The sequence below is a fragment of the Alnus glutinosa genome, chromosome 2, assembly GCF_958979055.1.
Source record: "Alnus glutinosa chromosome 2, dhAlnGlut1.1, whole genome shotgun sequence".
Lineage (NCBI taxonomy): Eukaryota > Viridiplantae > Streptophyta > Magnoliopsida > Fagales > Betulaceae > Alnus > Alnus glutinosa.
Genome location: NC_084887.1, coordinates 2,774,297 through 2,789,848, shown reverse-complemented (window position 1 = coordinate 2,789,848; position 15,552 = coordinate 2,774,297). Strand labels below are relative to the sequence as shown.

The window sequence follows — 15,552 nt, the reverse complement described above, 5'->3', positions numbered from 1 at the left end:
GAACAAGAAAAACTTGACCCGTCTGGACGGCCCTGGCTCCCACCCGAACGCGCGTGCCACAGAATCTGTTTTTGACTCAAAATAGGGTTTCCTAAGCCTATAAATAAGAGGCTCTAGGCATGCTTTCAACATAGATTTCAGTGGTGAATTCTCTACAGCTTAGAGACGTGATATTTCCTCTAGACGTGATTTGATCAGTTGTGAAGTCTATCTTAGGGGTTAGCCCTAAGGTAAAGGATTCCATTGAAAACTCCTTCAGGTAAGTGAACCTGGTTGGGAAGCGTTCGTGTTGGGTTACACGTCAGAGAGCAAGGTACGACCACTACATCAGGGGTATGTGAGTGTTACTGCTTTGTATCTAGCTTTGTCTTCTGAATAGTGGATATCCTGGGTTTGGCTGCCCCGGAGTGGTTTTTCTCTTAATTGAGTTTCCACTTCGTCAACAAAAATCTCTGTATCATTTATTTTCCACTGTGCTTAATTTTTGTTGAAACTTGTTGCACACACTTTACTTTTAGAAGTCATTTCAATTTTTCAATTGGTATCAGAGCAAGTACACTTTGTTTAGGATTTATTTCCTAAGTGTGATCCTCATCTTTTGTGATTTCTTTTTTTTTACACCTTTTATCATGAATTCTTCTATGTTATCTAGTGAGCATTCTGATATTATGCTCTTTAAGGTTTTTAATAAATTGAAGAATGCTCAACATTCTAAAATTTTTCATAAAGAGCTTAAAAAGGTGAAGCAAGAAAAATAGTCTTTGATTGTTCAATTGTCTGAATCACATACTTTGATTGACTCTTTGATATCTGAGAATACCATGCTATTTGACATTATTGATTCACATGAGAAGAAATTGGAAAAATTCTCTAGTGATAATTTGAAAAGCATGCTTTGTATTCATTCAGATATTTCCAACAAGCCTGATTTAGTTGTTGATGACTTGAGTGCTTCTACTTCACATGTTGCTGATTCTGAATTAGATTCCATTAGTATTAAGCCTGTGATAGTAGACACTACTTGTTTGGATAATTCTTGCTTGAATAATTGTGTGATGCCCAAGACCAAGGAATCAGGAACACAAGGTAAGTTTGTTCCTACTTGTCATAATTGTGGGAAAATTAGTCATATTAGGCCAAATTGTTATTTGTTGAAATCCCACAGGCCTTGGATTAAGTAAGATGCTATAAGGAAAAGTGAAGTTGATGATTCTTCCTCATCAAAATATGTCCCTCCGCATAGGAGACATATAAAAGGTAAGGGCAATGTTATTTGTAAGAATGCTAACCATAATTTTGCAGAGAATACAAAGAAGCATTCAAAAAAAAGAAGCTTGCCTACCTGCCATCACTGCGGCATCACCGGTCACATCCGACCCAATTGTCCACATCTCCAGGCTCAGAAGTAGAAGGTTCAGAAGGAGCTGCCAACAAAGCTACATCAGGCACCCTACTTCCTACGGCACTTCAGGCTCCGCAGCATCAGCAAAGGTTTGTTCCTGCCAAACAGAGTGGCAAACCAAAGAAGATCAAATCAAGGCGCTACAAGAGAAAGCTGCAGAAGCCCAATGGCAGTCATGGCTATGAAGGATTGCTTAGCCTAATGCAAAGTATGCTAAGGAGAATGGACAACATGGACAAGACCTGCAAGCCACCTCCTCGAGTCAAGCAGGTATGGGTCAAGAGTGATGAGACCATTCACCCCATAAGGGGGAATGAACGCACCTAGCAAGAGAAGGTGTTCATGCCTAGGATTCGGTTCCTAATCCTAAGGCATCAGGTTTGATTGCTTGCACATTTACTTGTTATATTTGTGTGCTTACTATGCAATCTAGGAACTAGTTTGTTGTGCCCCCTATTCTCTTGAGAGAGCATTGCAGGTACTGTTTGGGGAAGACAGAAAAGGCAGGTCGAGCAACTGTTTTTTTTTCTGTATTGGCATCATCAGGTTTGATCTTGCCATGCATATGATGTTTTCTTTCCATATTGCATTTGTTTTTAATAAAAAAAAATATATATTGGGGAGAATTTGCAAGATATTTTTTTGGCATATCAAATATTGCATGTATTTTCTCATGATATCTCAATTATTTTGGTATTAATTTACTTTGCTTAGATATATTTGAGAGTTTCTGACTATAATTTGCCAAGTGTTTTCCTGTATATGTAAAAGTAGGATAGCTTCTTTTCTCATGCGATGAAAAATATGCACTATCCATGACTCCCCTAAAGTTACATCTTTCCTTCTCTGACTTTGTGTTTCTAAGAATTTTTGGATAAGAGAAGATGTTTTTGATAAGATGACCAAATTGACCACATGCTAGTTGAACCTAGAACCTAAAAACTCTGGCATTCCCTCTAGATTGTAGCACCATAAGAATTAAGCAGTTATTCATATGAATTTTGTGCTTTAAATTGTCTATTCACTACTTTTGTACTGAATTTGCTATATGCCTTGCCCTCTACGTGCAAGTAAAATTTACTTTGTCCTTCATGGTACAAGTAAAACAATTCGTGCTGCATCTCAAGGGGAGTGTATCAGATGAGGGTGGCTAGGCCCTAGTAAGTTATAAGGTTTGACTTTTGGCTAATCTGTCACAGATTTTCTCTCTTGTCTAGAAAATCTGGTTGCTCTTTGTCATTTCTGTGATAGTCATACCTTGTGGGTTAAGTCTTCACACACACCCGCATTGCATGAGTTGAGTTGTCTATTTGAATTTTCTATGTCCAGGAAAATGTTTGTGCTTATTGAACTCTCAACTCTCTTTTATATCTCTGCTTAGTTTTGAGATGCTCCATGATTGTGTTATCAGTGGATTATACATGCATGTTCTGAAACTGACTTTGGAAAAATTATTTTTCTGCAAATTTTCCTCAAGTTTCAGATTTTCAGTGTGAAGTGTGTGGACAGACTTATTCTTACGTCCAAAACGAGAGCAGTCTTGCCATATGCTAACCTAGCAATTGCTCATCCGGTCAGGATCTCTATAGATTTAAGACTTGCTTCTCTTTCTCTACCATACACACATCTTTGCATTTTTATTGATTTATCATGGCATCTTGTGTGTTTTCTTGTGGATTTCTCCCGAGATTTTGGCATTTTGTGCACATCTCTTCTCATCCCATGATCTTCATTGTGTCTTCCGTTATTCTTTTAAGTCTTTGTGCTTTTAGAATATTGGAATATTTGTTGGGATATTTTTCTTGAGATATTGTGCATGAAAATCATTTTCTGTCTGTGTGCTGGGCTGATCTTTTATGCCTTATGAATAGCTACATTGCTTATATTTCTCTTTGGCATCCATTTGACAGCCGTCTTAAATACCACATTATGTTTGGAACTAACAGGACCTAATGGTATTTTTGAAGATATTTCTGATTGGTTTTTCAGGAATACGACATCCAGCGGCTCCCATCATAGTGATTGACAGATGCATCCTTTGGAAAACTGACTATTGTTGAAGTCGGATGTTCAATTTTCAAAGGTCTTGGGATTTGATACTTGGAGGATTTATGTTCCTCTCTTTTGGGCCACTTGCAGACTTTTCTCTATTCTCCTATTGCTTTGGATTTTAGAAAGTTTTTTGTCTGTGGATATTATTACTCTGTTTACCCTTGTACTTCTGAGACATTGAGGGGGAGTAATTGTTGTGTGGTTTTTCTTATTACTCTGTTTTACCCTTTGTCCCTTTGTGACAAAAAGGGGGAGTAATTTTTTATTTAGACCGGGATTGTATTTTTAACTGGTCAAGTGATTTTTGTCCCAGAATGGTCAAAGGGGGAGTTTGTTAGTTTTTGTGTTGGCTACATTCTGTTGGACAAAATCACTTCTATGTAATATTGCTGCTTTCACAGGGATGCTGCTTTATCCAGAGTCTACTCTTCAGCTATGTTCTTCGAGAAGATTCTGTGAAGTTTTCAAGGATTTTTTTTCGGTTCCCTGTCAGCCGTCCGGACGACGTGGTATTCCGTCCGGACGCTCATCAGTCAGCAACATCCGTTCGGACGACGCGATCTTTGCGTCCGGACGCCCATCAGTGTCTAAAAGCTTCGAACAGTTCAAGGTTGCATCCGTCCAGACGTAATGGCAAATCGTCCGGACGCTCTTCAGAGTTCAAGAAGATCCTAGTGTTCCAGCGCATCCATCCGAACGACGTGGTTATACCGTCCGGACGCCATTCAATGTTTGACAAGAAATAGGGTTTCTGCCTCAAGACACAGTTATGGGAAGACGGCTGCTACCGTCCGGAAGATGTGTGATCCCGTTCAGACGATGTCCTCTATAAGGCAAGAATGTGCATACCAAGTTCAACCGTCCAGACGTCAGCCTTCATGGTCCGGACGATCAAGCTTCATATATGGAAATTGCGTGCACCAGTTCAACCGTCCGGACGCTCCAAGCCTTATTATGGTAATTTCGTGTAGCCGAAGTGCAACCGTCCGGACGCGGCCTTGTTATGGAAGCTTTCAGCGCTATCTTGGAGAGACGGTTGCAGTTGACCGTCCGGACGCTCGATCAAGCCGTCTGGACACCCTCGGGTATATTGGTCATAACATTTTACTCAAATATCGGATTGAGACGAAATTGGCTTCATTGGAAAGCTTAGAAAAAATGCTGTAATTTGAGCATTCGGACGGACCCTAGAAGCTTTCGGAAGGCCTCCGTCCAGACGGAAATATTTACCCATCCGAACGGCCCTTCAGAAAATTCCAGAATTACTTTCCGGACAAGAAAAACTTGACCCGTCCGGACGGCCCTGGCTCCCATCCGGATGCGCGTGCCACAGAATCTGTTTTTGACTCAAAATAGGGTTTTCTAAGCCTATAAATAAGAGGCTCTAGGCATACTTTCAATATAGAATTTAGTGGTGAATTCTCTACAGCTTAGAGACGTGATATTTCCTCTAAAGCCTTGTCAAGTGTGTGATTTGATCAGCTGTGAAGTCTATCTTAGGGGTTGGCCCTAAAGTAAAGGATTCCATTGAAGACCCCTTCAGGTAGGTGAACCTGGTTGGGAAGCGTTCGTGTTGGGTTACACGTCAGAGAGCAAGGTACGACCACTGCATCAAGGGTATGTGAGTGTTACTGCTTTGTATCTAGTTTTGTCTTCTGAATAGTGGATATCCTGGGTTTGGCTGCCCCGGAGTGGTTTTTCTCTTAATTGAGTTTCCACTTCGTCAACAAAAATCCCTGTATCATTTATTTTTCGCTGTACTTAATTTTTGTTGACACTTGTTGCACACACTTTACTTTTAGAAGTCATTTCAATTTTTCAAGATGCAATAAGTAGACTATAATTGCTACATCTACCAAGAAAGCTAAAATTCTTGTATGCTATGAATTTAGTACACAGGCATGATGGATGAGACATTTTGTTAAAAGTCTCAATATTGTCGATTTTACAATTAGACCATAAAGATACTTTGCAGTAATTCTACTATAGCCTACTTTTATAAGAAATAAAGAGTAGAAGCAGAAATAAATCGACATCAAGTACCTCAGTACGAGAGTTAACATTAAGAGACATAAATGGTCTATTGAGCATATAAGTATTGAATTAATGATTGCAGGTCCCATGACTAAAAGTTTACCGGTAAAGAAAGTATAAAGTCATGCGGAGTATATGAAACTCATTAATTCATTTTTTGCTTGGTTAAATTGGTTTGTCTCTTTTTGGTCTATAGACATAAAGTTATTATAATAAAGATTTTGTATACATTTGTTATTTTATCCATGAGGATAAATAAAGTTGGACCTGAATGACTTATAAGAAATTCATTCATAAAGCTTGATTATCTATAAGGTACTTATGTAAGGAGTGTTTTACATTGTAATACATGGAAGGGACAACCTAATTTTATAATGGTTTTACCGCCATGATTCATGTGAAACATTTCTTATCTAAGTGGGAGGATTCCATAAGTGATTAGCCAAACTAAGAAACCTAATACCATAAGGTTATATGTCATAAAGGCCAAGTGGGAGAATATAAGATATTATCTCTATATATGGCCTATATGCCACATAAGAAAGTATTTATTAATATTTAGGGTCCGTTTGAGTTTGCGATTTTAAAAAGTGCGATTTAAAATCACGATTTTAAAATGTGCGATTTGAAAAAGTGATTTTTAAAACGCAGTTAAGCGTTTGGCAAAATCGTAGTTTAGCATTTAAAATCGCAAATTAGACTTTAAAATTTTGCGTTTTCAAAAAAGCACCATCTCACATGCGATTTGAAAAAGCAGATTTTCTGCGTTTTCAAATTGCAATTTTTAAAAACATAGTTTCCAAACTATTTATGTTTTGCTATTTGGTTTAAAATCGCACTTATTGTCTACGAAATCGCAATCTCAAACGCACCCTTAATAAACAAATAGTATATAAGGTATTACAATTAGGTAATTTAATTAATTAAATTACCGTATTGGAATCGTTTAATTGATTTAAAATCAATGAATAATATTGTTTCCTTGATGGATGAACAATACGGTATTTACCATATTTGATGGTCCCTGACCTAGCCTATAAATTAATATCCTGTGTACACCATCAGTACGGCAATACAGCAAGGCATAAGTTAGAAGATCCTTCAGATAACATTTTTTGTTCTTCAGATCTTTGTAGAAACGCTTGAGTAAAGATGACTAAAAATAAGCCTAAATTCTGTTTTATTTATTTCTGCTGCACATGTTAATTTGTATATAATATGTTTTTATGTTCTACAACTTACTGCAACTTGACCAAATATACAACAGTAAGTCCAATGGTCCAGGAGAAATCAGACATCAGCCATTATGTCATATCTTTGACCTGTTGCCAAGAATCGCCAATCCCTTTTCATGTCTTGGGAGTTTTCAATTTTTTCCCATTTACTGGACGCCCGAACGTGTTGCTTTCACAATAATAATGGTCCTTGAGCAGAGTGGCGTCGGCCGTGGTCCTCACTTTCACATAATTGAATCCATCCTTTACAGTACTACATTGCGTTTTCAGTGTATGTTTGTTGTTTGAGAAATGCTATTTATCAATTTCATTTTTGAATAAAATGGCACACCAACTCATTTTTTGAACCAGTTCGAATAAACTCGACTGAAATTCGATTAATTTAATTTGAGTCGTTTATAAACATAAAATTATATTTAATAATTAAATGAGACATACCTGTATAAAGTTGGTTTAACTAGATTAATGTTTGTGATCATTGCGAGTTTGGCTCAATTCATCAGCTAGTTCATATATATATATATATATATATATATATATATATATATATATATATATAGGCGCACATACATATGTATTAACAAGTGGTTTATAAAGAAAAATAGTGACAAGTGAAAAACAACTTTTCATTATCTAAAAAAAAAACCTTTTCATTTCAATCGTTCAAGGCCGTCCTCAGTGCAGTTCCTCGATGAGTGTGTTTTCATGATGATCACAATCTCAATATCAAAGAATGCTATATATGGGACCCATGGTGATAGATCACATGTACACAACCTGCTCTTGTATAAATTAACAAACATAGTCCCTGAGGTTTAAATAGACATACGATCTATTTCTTTCTTTCTACTCTATGGCCAACCCCAACTCTGATCTCCCTTTATATGAATGAATCCAGCTTAAAAATGCTCTACAAAAAGCCTTTGATATCATAATCCTCTTCATTCGATCTCCTTTTCGACACTTAGATGGCCACGGCTGAGAAATTTGACTTGTAATTTAATTAAATGGTTTGAATTATGATCCAAACCAACATTCGACATTTAAGAATAATAATTTTTTACACAACCTTAAAAAAAGACATAAACCTAATACATAATTAATAAATTAAAATTGATGAGTACTTAACTTGTTTAAATAAATGTGTTGAGTTATGAATGACCTTTACATATATATAATTTTATATATACACTTGAATACTATCCCAATCCGACACGTCAATAAGGACTGTTGTTACCTTTTAACTCGTCCACTCATTAACGCGTGGTTTATAAAAGAAAAATAGTGACAACGCAATTTTCATTCGACTCATTCAAAGTTTCCCTCGATATGTACGGAGTTCTTGAATGAATTTGCTTTCATATGATTACCATCTCAGTGTTAATTAAGCTGTCTGGTAAGTAATTGTGAATTGTAATATTTATTTTAATAATAGTAAGGAATGGTTGATGTGATATAAAATTTGAGAATGTTTTATAGAAAAGTAAAGGCTTGTTTGACAAACCATTTCCAACTCTCTCTCATTTTCTTCACTTCTCTAAAAAAAATCAAATAAAAAACATTTTAACTTTTTTACACTATTTATATCACATCAATCATATTTTATTATTATTCAAATAAAAAAAATTCACTGTAAAACAAAACTTTTTCATTTTTTTATAAAACATTCTCAAATTTTATATCATATCAATCACTTCTTACTATATAACACACAAATATTCCACAACACAGTTACTTATCAAACATGTCCTAAAAAATTTTTGTTTTGTAGTGAGTTTTTTTATTTGAATAATAATAAAAAATTATTGATGTGATGTAAAAAATGTCAAAAAAAAAAAAAAAAAAAAAAAAGTTGAAATATTTTTGATTTAATTTTTTTAAAAAAATGAAATGAAAATTAAAAATTTTGAGCACGGTCAGCAAACAACTTCATTGAAGCTAACAAAGCTATGCTACGGATGCTGGCAGAGCACATGTGTATGTGAGAGGGACTGACCCCCCCGGACGGATGAGGATCCAGTTACTTGTATTTAAGGGGCAGAATTGTCCTTAAAAAAGGAGAGAAAAAACATGTTGCTAAACGGACAAGGATCCAGTTACCGATGCTGGCAGAGCACGTGTGTCAGTGTATGTATCACTACCCCAGCCAATTATGTCATATCTTTCACTTGTCGGCAGAAACAATAATAAATAAAAATAGTATCTTCAATTTGGAAATAGTCAATAAGCTGTCAGAATTTGAAATCATCACCGGCCCAATATGTCGTACGTGTCTTTCACTTTGTCGTATTAAATAAATTTATATAATAGTCCTCGTTTGGCGTTTGCTAACACCTATGAATTCAAAGTATAGTGAGCTTAAGAGCTTAGCTATTAGAAAAAAAGAAAAAGAAAAACAGTATTGTGAACTTTAATTATCGTATATGAACCTGTACGAGGTCCTGCTCCTGCATGTGCCACTATATATCTTTCAAAGTATAGGGGCCGACTGCCATGGTCCGCAGCTTCACATAATTGAATTCTTGCTTCGGATCTATATGTGCAGGGCAGAGCCACTTTGTGCCCTTGGGCGGTCAGGGTGGTCTCTAAAAAAAAAAATTTAATTTTAATTTTAATTTTAATTTTGACCATTACTATTATTATTATTTTCTTTTAATTTAATTCTTCCAAATCTTAAATCATAACTTCGCCTGTATACGTAAAACCTGCATGTCTTTGAAATTTTTTTTGTCCAGATTCAAACTTTTTTCTACTTTAAATTATATCGGTCAATACCAATTAAACATCAACTCAAAATATTTTTAATTTTTTTTTATTTTTTATATCACATCAATAATTTTTTATTATTATTTAAATAAAAAAATTTACTACAATACAAAATTTTTCTATTTTTTTATATAAATTCTTTTTACTTTATATCACATTAATTACTTTTAAATCTCACTCAAAAAAAAAAGTAATTATCCCATAAAAGAAGAGGAGGGGATGAAGATTACGGCCTTATTTGTCCATGAACAATACATTACAGTACTGTTCATGTACTTTTTTTTCTCATTTTTTTATATTTTTCACTACTAATCAACATCAAAACATTCTCACTTTTTTCATTTTTTTATATCACATCAATAATTTTTTATTACTATTCAAATAAAAAAATTCACTACAATACAAAACTTTTTCACTTTTTATATCACATCATTTTTACTAATTTCAAAAATTAACAACTCACTATCCTGTTCTGTTCTGTAATGTCACTTGCCAAACAAGCCCTACTAAACGGAGCCTCTGAAAAGCTGAGCGAAGATGGGGGAGGGGTAACAAAAGCCTGATTGTTTGGCAGCGTGCGTACAGAACTTTTTCACGTGGGTTCACCGTAACTTGATGGGAAAAAAAAAAGGCAAAACTTGAGAGAGAATTTCTGCGGCTGCGCGCTGATGCTAGCTGCAATTCCAAAACCAATAATTTTAAGGAAAATGCTAGAATTCCCACCCCCATCCCACTCCAATCCCACGAACTCCAAATGTTTTAATTTTTTTATTTAATAAATCAATTTTTAACTTTTTACACTTAGGATTGGTGAGATTGGGGTGGGATGGGGGTGGGAATTCTAGCACTTCCCTAATTTTAATGTGTGGTCCCACTTTCTTGTGTCCGGCACAAGTTGTGCATGTAAAGTTTAATGATTATTTTCCTTTTCCTTCTAGAATATATAGAGAAGGACAAAGTCACAAATGGGCCACGTGACTTGATCACCACGTCACAGAAGTTCATGTTGACCCTCTCCATATCAAAGAAATTAAGCTATGGGAACCATGCTTGTGGAACACATCTGTACACATGCAACAAAGTACTCCGGTCTGGTATAAATTAATGAACACAGCCCTGGAGGTTTAAACACCTTCAATAGAAGAGACATACGGTCTATTTCTTTCTTACTCCATGGCCACTCCGAACTCTCTCCCTTTGTGTGAAAGAATTCCACGGAAAAACACTGCACAAAGAGCCATTGATATCATAATCCTCTTCCTTCTCCTTTCTCTCCTTATTTACCGTTTCCTCTTCCTCAACGACCATGGCCTCACTTGGCTGCTTGCCTTCCTATGCGAGTCATGGTTCACCTTCATTTGGGTTCTTGTCATCAGCAACAAATGGAGTCCTGTTGGATACAAAACATACCCGGACAATCTCTTGCTAAGGTAACAGAACAGGTTAAAATGTTTTATCAATGCTCTAGTACTGGAAAACTCTTCATAGTCCTCTCCCTTGTATTTATTATTCTTTGATAGGGTAACCGAGCTTCCCTCAGTGGACATGTTTGTGACAACTGCGGATCCTGTGCTAGAACCTCCTATCATCACGATAAACACTGTGCTCTCTTTGTTGGCAATTGATTACCCTGCACACAAGCTAGCTTGTTATGTTTCCGATGATGGCTGTTCTCCTCTCACCTTCTACTCTCTTGTCGAGGCCTCAAAGTTTGCCAAGCTTTGGGTTCCATTCTGTAAGAGGTACAATATTCAAGTCAGAGCTCCTTTCAAATACTTCTCCAGTGACTCCCAATCGTTCAGTGATAGCTCTTGGGAGTTCCAACAAGAATGGAAAAGGATGAAGGTAATCCATAACCCTAGTTAGCTGTCCAAATTAACTTTCTATATATCTTCGATAAATTTGGTTATTTCTATATTCCATAAATTCTGATATGCGATAGGGATGAGAAATGCCTGTCACTCGTGGACAAATTTGCTAATGCTGATCATTTGTAAAAATTTAAATTAAATAATTAACTAAATTTTTTATTTTTTGAAATAATTGATAATTAAATTTATCTCTTAATTTAGTTAAACATTTCACCCTTGTAAATATTAATTTGTTAGGAAAACTTTGAGTATACACATGGAAGTTTGGAAGAGAGCATTAAAATATTTTTTTTTTTTTTTTTTTTTTTTTTTGTAATATTGATTTACATTAATGATCTTGTATAGGTTGAGTATGAGCAGCTTTGCCATAAAATTGAGGACGCCACCCAAAAGTCCATGCCATGTGATTTTACTGGGGAGTTTGCAGAATTCTCAAATGTGGAACCCAAAAACCATCCAACTATTATCAAGGTAAACTCAATATATAATAGATTTTGCTGGCCATGTACAAATTGGCAAAATAATCACAGGACTATCCTTTGGAGAACGCGCAAGGTAGATCTTCAAGATGGATGATATGTAATTTTCAAAATGACTGATCATTTTAGATAAATTTTATTGAAGTGTTGTTAGGGGTATTATAACTTTTAATACTACAAATACCTTAGGACTATACCATGTAACAATTCAAATATATTTATTTAGTTTACAAACTAACATGTTAATCAACGTCACAGTACTTACCACTTCAATTTCTAAAATGTACGTAGTTTGTTACGGATCGGTGCATGTACGTGTACTCGCAATCATTTTCATAAAATATAGACTTCTGTAAGATTGTAACTAGGAAGTTATACTAGAAACTATACTACCTCAAACATTTTATATTTTATATTCAGGTTATATGGGAGAATAAGGAAGGTCTTTCGGACGGATTACCTCATTTGGTGTATGTATCAAGGGAGAAGCGACATAAGCATCCACATCATTACAAAGCGGGTGTCATGAATGTTCTAGTAAGATCGTGCTATTTATGCCAAAGGATATATAATCCATATAGTTTTTTAGTTCTTGATGACAACTTTAATTAATCATAACCTTATTTCTTTTTCTCTTGAAATGTTTGTGTCATGCATATATAGACGAGAGTTTCTGGACTGATGTCGAATGCTCCCTATATGCTGAATGTAGACTGTGATATGTTTGTCAACAACCCAAAAGTTGTTCTTCATGCAATGTGCTTGCTGCTTGGTTCCAAGAGTGAAAAAGAAAGTGCATATGTTCAGTTCCCACAGAAGTTCTATGATGGATTAAAGGATGACCCATATGGCAATCAGCTCGTGGTTTCGTTTGAAGTGTGTCAATTTGTTTCAAAACTTAACTTTCAAATAAGTCTTATATTTTTCCTTTTTTTTTTTTTTATTGATCAATTAATTAGTACTGTATTTTGGATGTTACAAAGTATATGGCGCATGGAACGTCTGGAATTCAAGGACCTCTTTATGCGGGAACAGGATGTTTCCACAGACGAAAAATTATTTATGGGCTATCTCCAGATACTACGGAATCAATTAACGGTAAGTAAATTAACTTTGATTTTTTTTTTTTCTAATTATAAGAAAATGTCATTCTCGAAAATCCAATTAATTGTTAGTTTTTATTGGCAACATTAATGATTTTTCGTTTATGTATGACAGGAAAATTGGTTGAGGATAAGCTTTTAGAATTCGGGAGTTCAAAGGAGTTGATTAAATCAGCAGCTCATGCTTTGAAAGGGAAGAGAGATCCCCCTAACCATCTTTGGGACTCCATTGAAGCAGCAAACCAAGTCGCCAGTTGCGACTACGAGTATAGTACTGGTTGGGGTAGAGAGGTTAGTAACCAAAAAAAATATGAAAACACCAAATTGAGAGCTCATATTAACATATTCTTAGTGGCTTCATTATATGTTACAAAGCATTTTAAAGTTATTCGAAACTTCTTTAATAATGAGAAATAATATATTGCACACTAATATCTTACAAATAATTGACTATATATATGTTGATGTGAGAGGATGTAATAGCCTTTAGCTAGATCAGCCATTTTTAACATATATATATATATATATAGCCTGTCTCTCTCTTATCTTTGTATTAGGATTTGACTTCTCTACGGCTTACCTCATTGTTTGTCTAAAGAATAAAGATGTATCAAGAACGTCCTACTTTTGTATTTAACATACAGTGATGATCAACAACAAAGTATCTTTTTTCCATTAACTTTGCTTTCAATTTGATGTCACATATAAAAGAATCATTTTATCTTTCACATCAGGGACGAAAGTAGGAGGGTTAGGTCAAAAAGTCGGGAAAAAAAATTATTATAAGTTTTTCATTTGAAAAATAAAACATTTTAATAGATATTTTTTTTGCCATTTTATGATTTGTTGCCCTTCCGGCCAAGACTATATTCCTGCCTTCATCCCTGATTTTTGTTCAGTATAGGATACCCTTTGCTTTTTTTTAATTATTTGGGTACATGTTTCTTTTTTGACCTTTAATTTTCTTTTGATATGGATTGAAACTCTATTATGATAAGAGAGTAATGCTAAAAACTACATTTTTATCTTACAATTATCTCACAATGTTGACGTGGCAGTTCAAACCAACCTTTAGATTAGTCTTTGTTAAAAAAATAATTAAAAAAAAAAAAAGAGTAAAGGCGGTTGGGAATGCCACGCTAGCATGGTGTAGGATAAAAATGTATTTTCCAGCATTACTCTTATTAGAATTTCCTTTTAATCCAGACCAAATGAAAAGGAATAAAAAGAAAAAAGAAACAGGTCTTTTGATAAACATCTTTATTAATTATATATCGTCGTAATTATTAATATAACTTCTCTATCTTTGGGTCTGCTCCCATGTTTGTGGTCATCCCATTTTAGTTGGGCTGGAGATATGGGTCGACAACAGAGGATGTCTTAACTGGACTAACAATCCAAAAAAGGGGTTGGGCGTCTGTCTATTGCACGCCTGATCCACCGGCCTTTTTAGGATGTGCACCCTCGGGTGGGCCTGCAGCGATGACCCAACAGAAAAGGTGGGCCACTGGCCTGCTTGAAATTCTATTGAGCAAAAATTGTCCCATATTTGCAACCCTGTTCCAAAAGCTCCAATTCAGGCAGTGCTTGACCTATTTGTGGCTCTTCTCGTGGGGCATACGGTCCATTCCTGAGCTATGCTATGCTGCTCTTCCAGCGTATTGTATCATCACCAATTCCTTCTTCTTACCAAAGGTGAGGTCATAAATTGAAGCTCATGAACAATAACATATTCAAGATCTATTTCACACATATTATTCTTTTTAAAAGCTTATAACTTGTGTTTGTAGGTTCAAGAACCAACATTCTATGTAATAGTTGCTCTCTTTGTTATTTACAACCTATACACTTTATCAGAGTACCTAAGAACTGGCCAGTCAGTCCGAGCTTGGTGGAATAACCAAAGAATGGCAAGAATTACGACCATGACTGCATGGTTCTTCGGATTTCTGAGTGTCATGTTGAAGCTCTTGGGAATATCAGAGACTGTCTTTGAAGTTACAAAAAAAGACCAATCTAGTGATTCTGCCAATGATGATGATGTTGGTAGGTTCAGCTTCGATGAGTCCCCAACTTTTGTGCCTGGCACAACCATTTTGCTGCTACACTTGACTGCACTAGTTATGAGCTTGTTGAAGTTGCAACCACCAGCTCATGATGTGCATGGGTCAGGGCTAGGGGAGGTCTTGTGTAGTGTGTGGTTGGTGCTATGCTTCTGGCCATTTTTAAAAGGGTTGTTTGGGAAAGGAAAGCATGGGATCCCCATATCCACGATATGCAAGTCAACTGCTTTGGCCTTAATTTTTATCTACTTTTGTAGAAGGATCACTATGGGTTGAGGCTTTGTTCATGCAATATTTATAATAATCTTCTCATATTTCTTTTAAGATTCAAATTATTGAAAATGAATTCATACTAGAACAACTGCATTTTTTTTTTTCTCAAATGGAGTGTACTTGATTTTGCTGGAAACATTGAATTCAACCCGGAGCATTGATGATCGACTGCGGAATTAAATGATTTCTTTGCCAATGTATGATTCTAGATGAAAAAAAAAAAAAAAAAAAAACGAGAGATTACATTTGTCATTTGATGTAGCCCTGAATTAAT

The 15,552-nt window shown here is 35.4% G+C and overlaps 1 protein-coding gene across 1 annotated transcript; it reads left to right on the top strand.

Annotated features, from left to right (window-relative positions):
* Nucleotides 1–10,540: 10,540 nt before the first annotated feature.
* LOC133859499 (cellulose synthase-like protein H1) lies at nucleotides 10,541–15,329 on the top strand. The gene is made up of 9 exons (XM_062294915.1): nucleotides 10,541–10,919; nucleotides 11,010–11,334; nucleotides 11,706–11,831; nucleotides 12,260–12,376; nucleotides 12,503–12,715; nucleotides 12,823–12,937; nucleotides 13,058–13,233; nucleotides 14,287–14,637; nucleotides 14,733–15,329. Exons 1-9 carry the CDS (start codon nucleotides 10,663–10,665, stop codon nucleotides 15,279–15,281), a joined length of 2,229 nt encoding a protein of 742 aa, XP_062150899.1. The 5' UTR covers nucleotides 10,541–10,662; the 3' UTR covers nucleotides 15,282–15,329.
* Nucleotides 15,330–15,552: the final 223 nt, after the last annotated feature.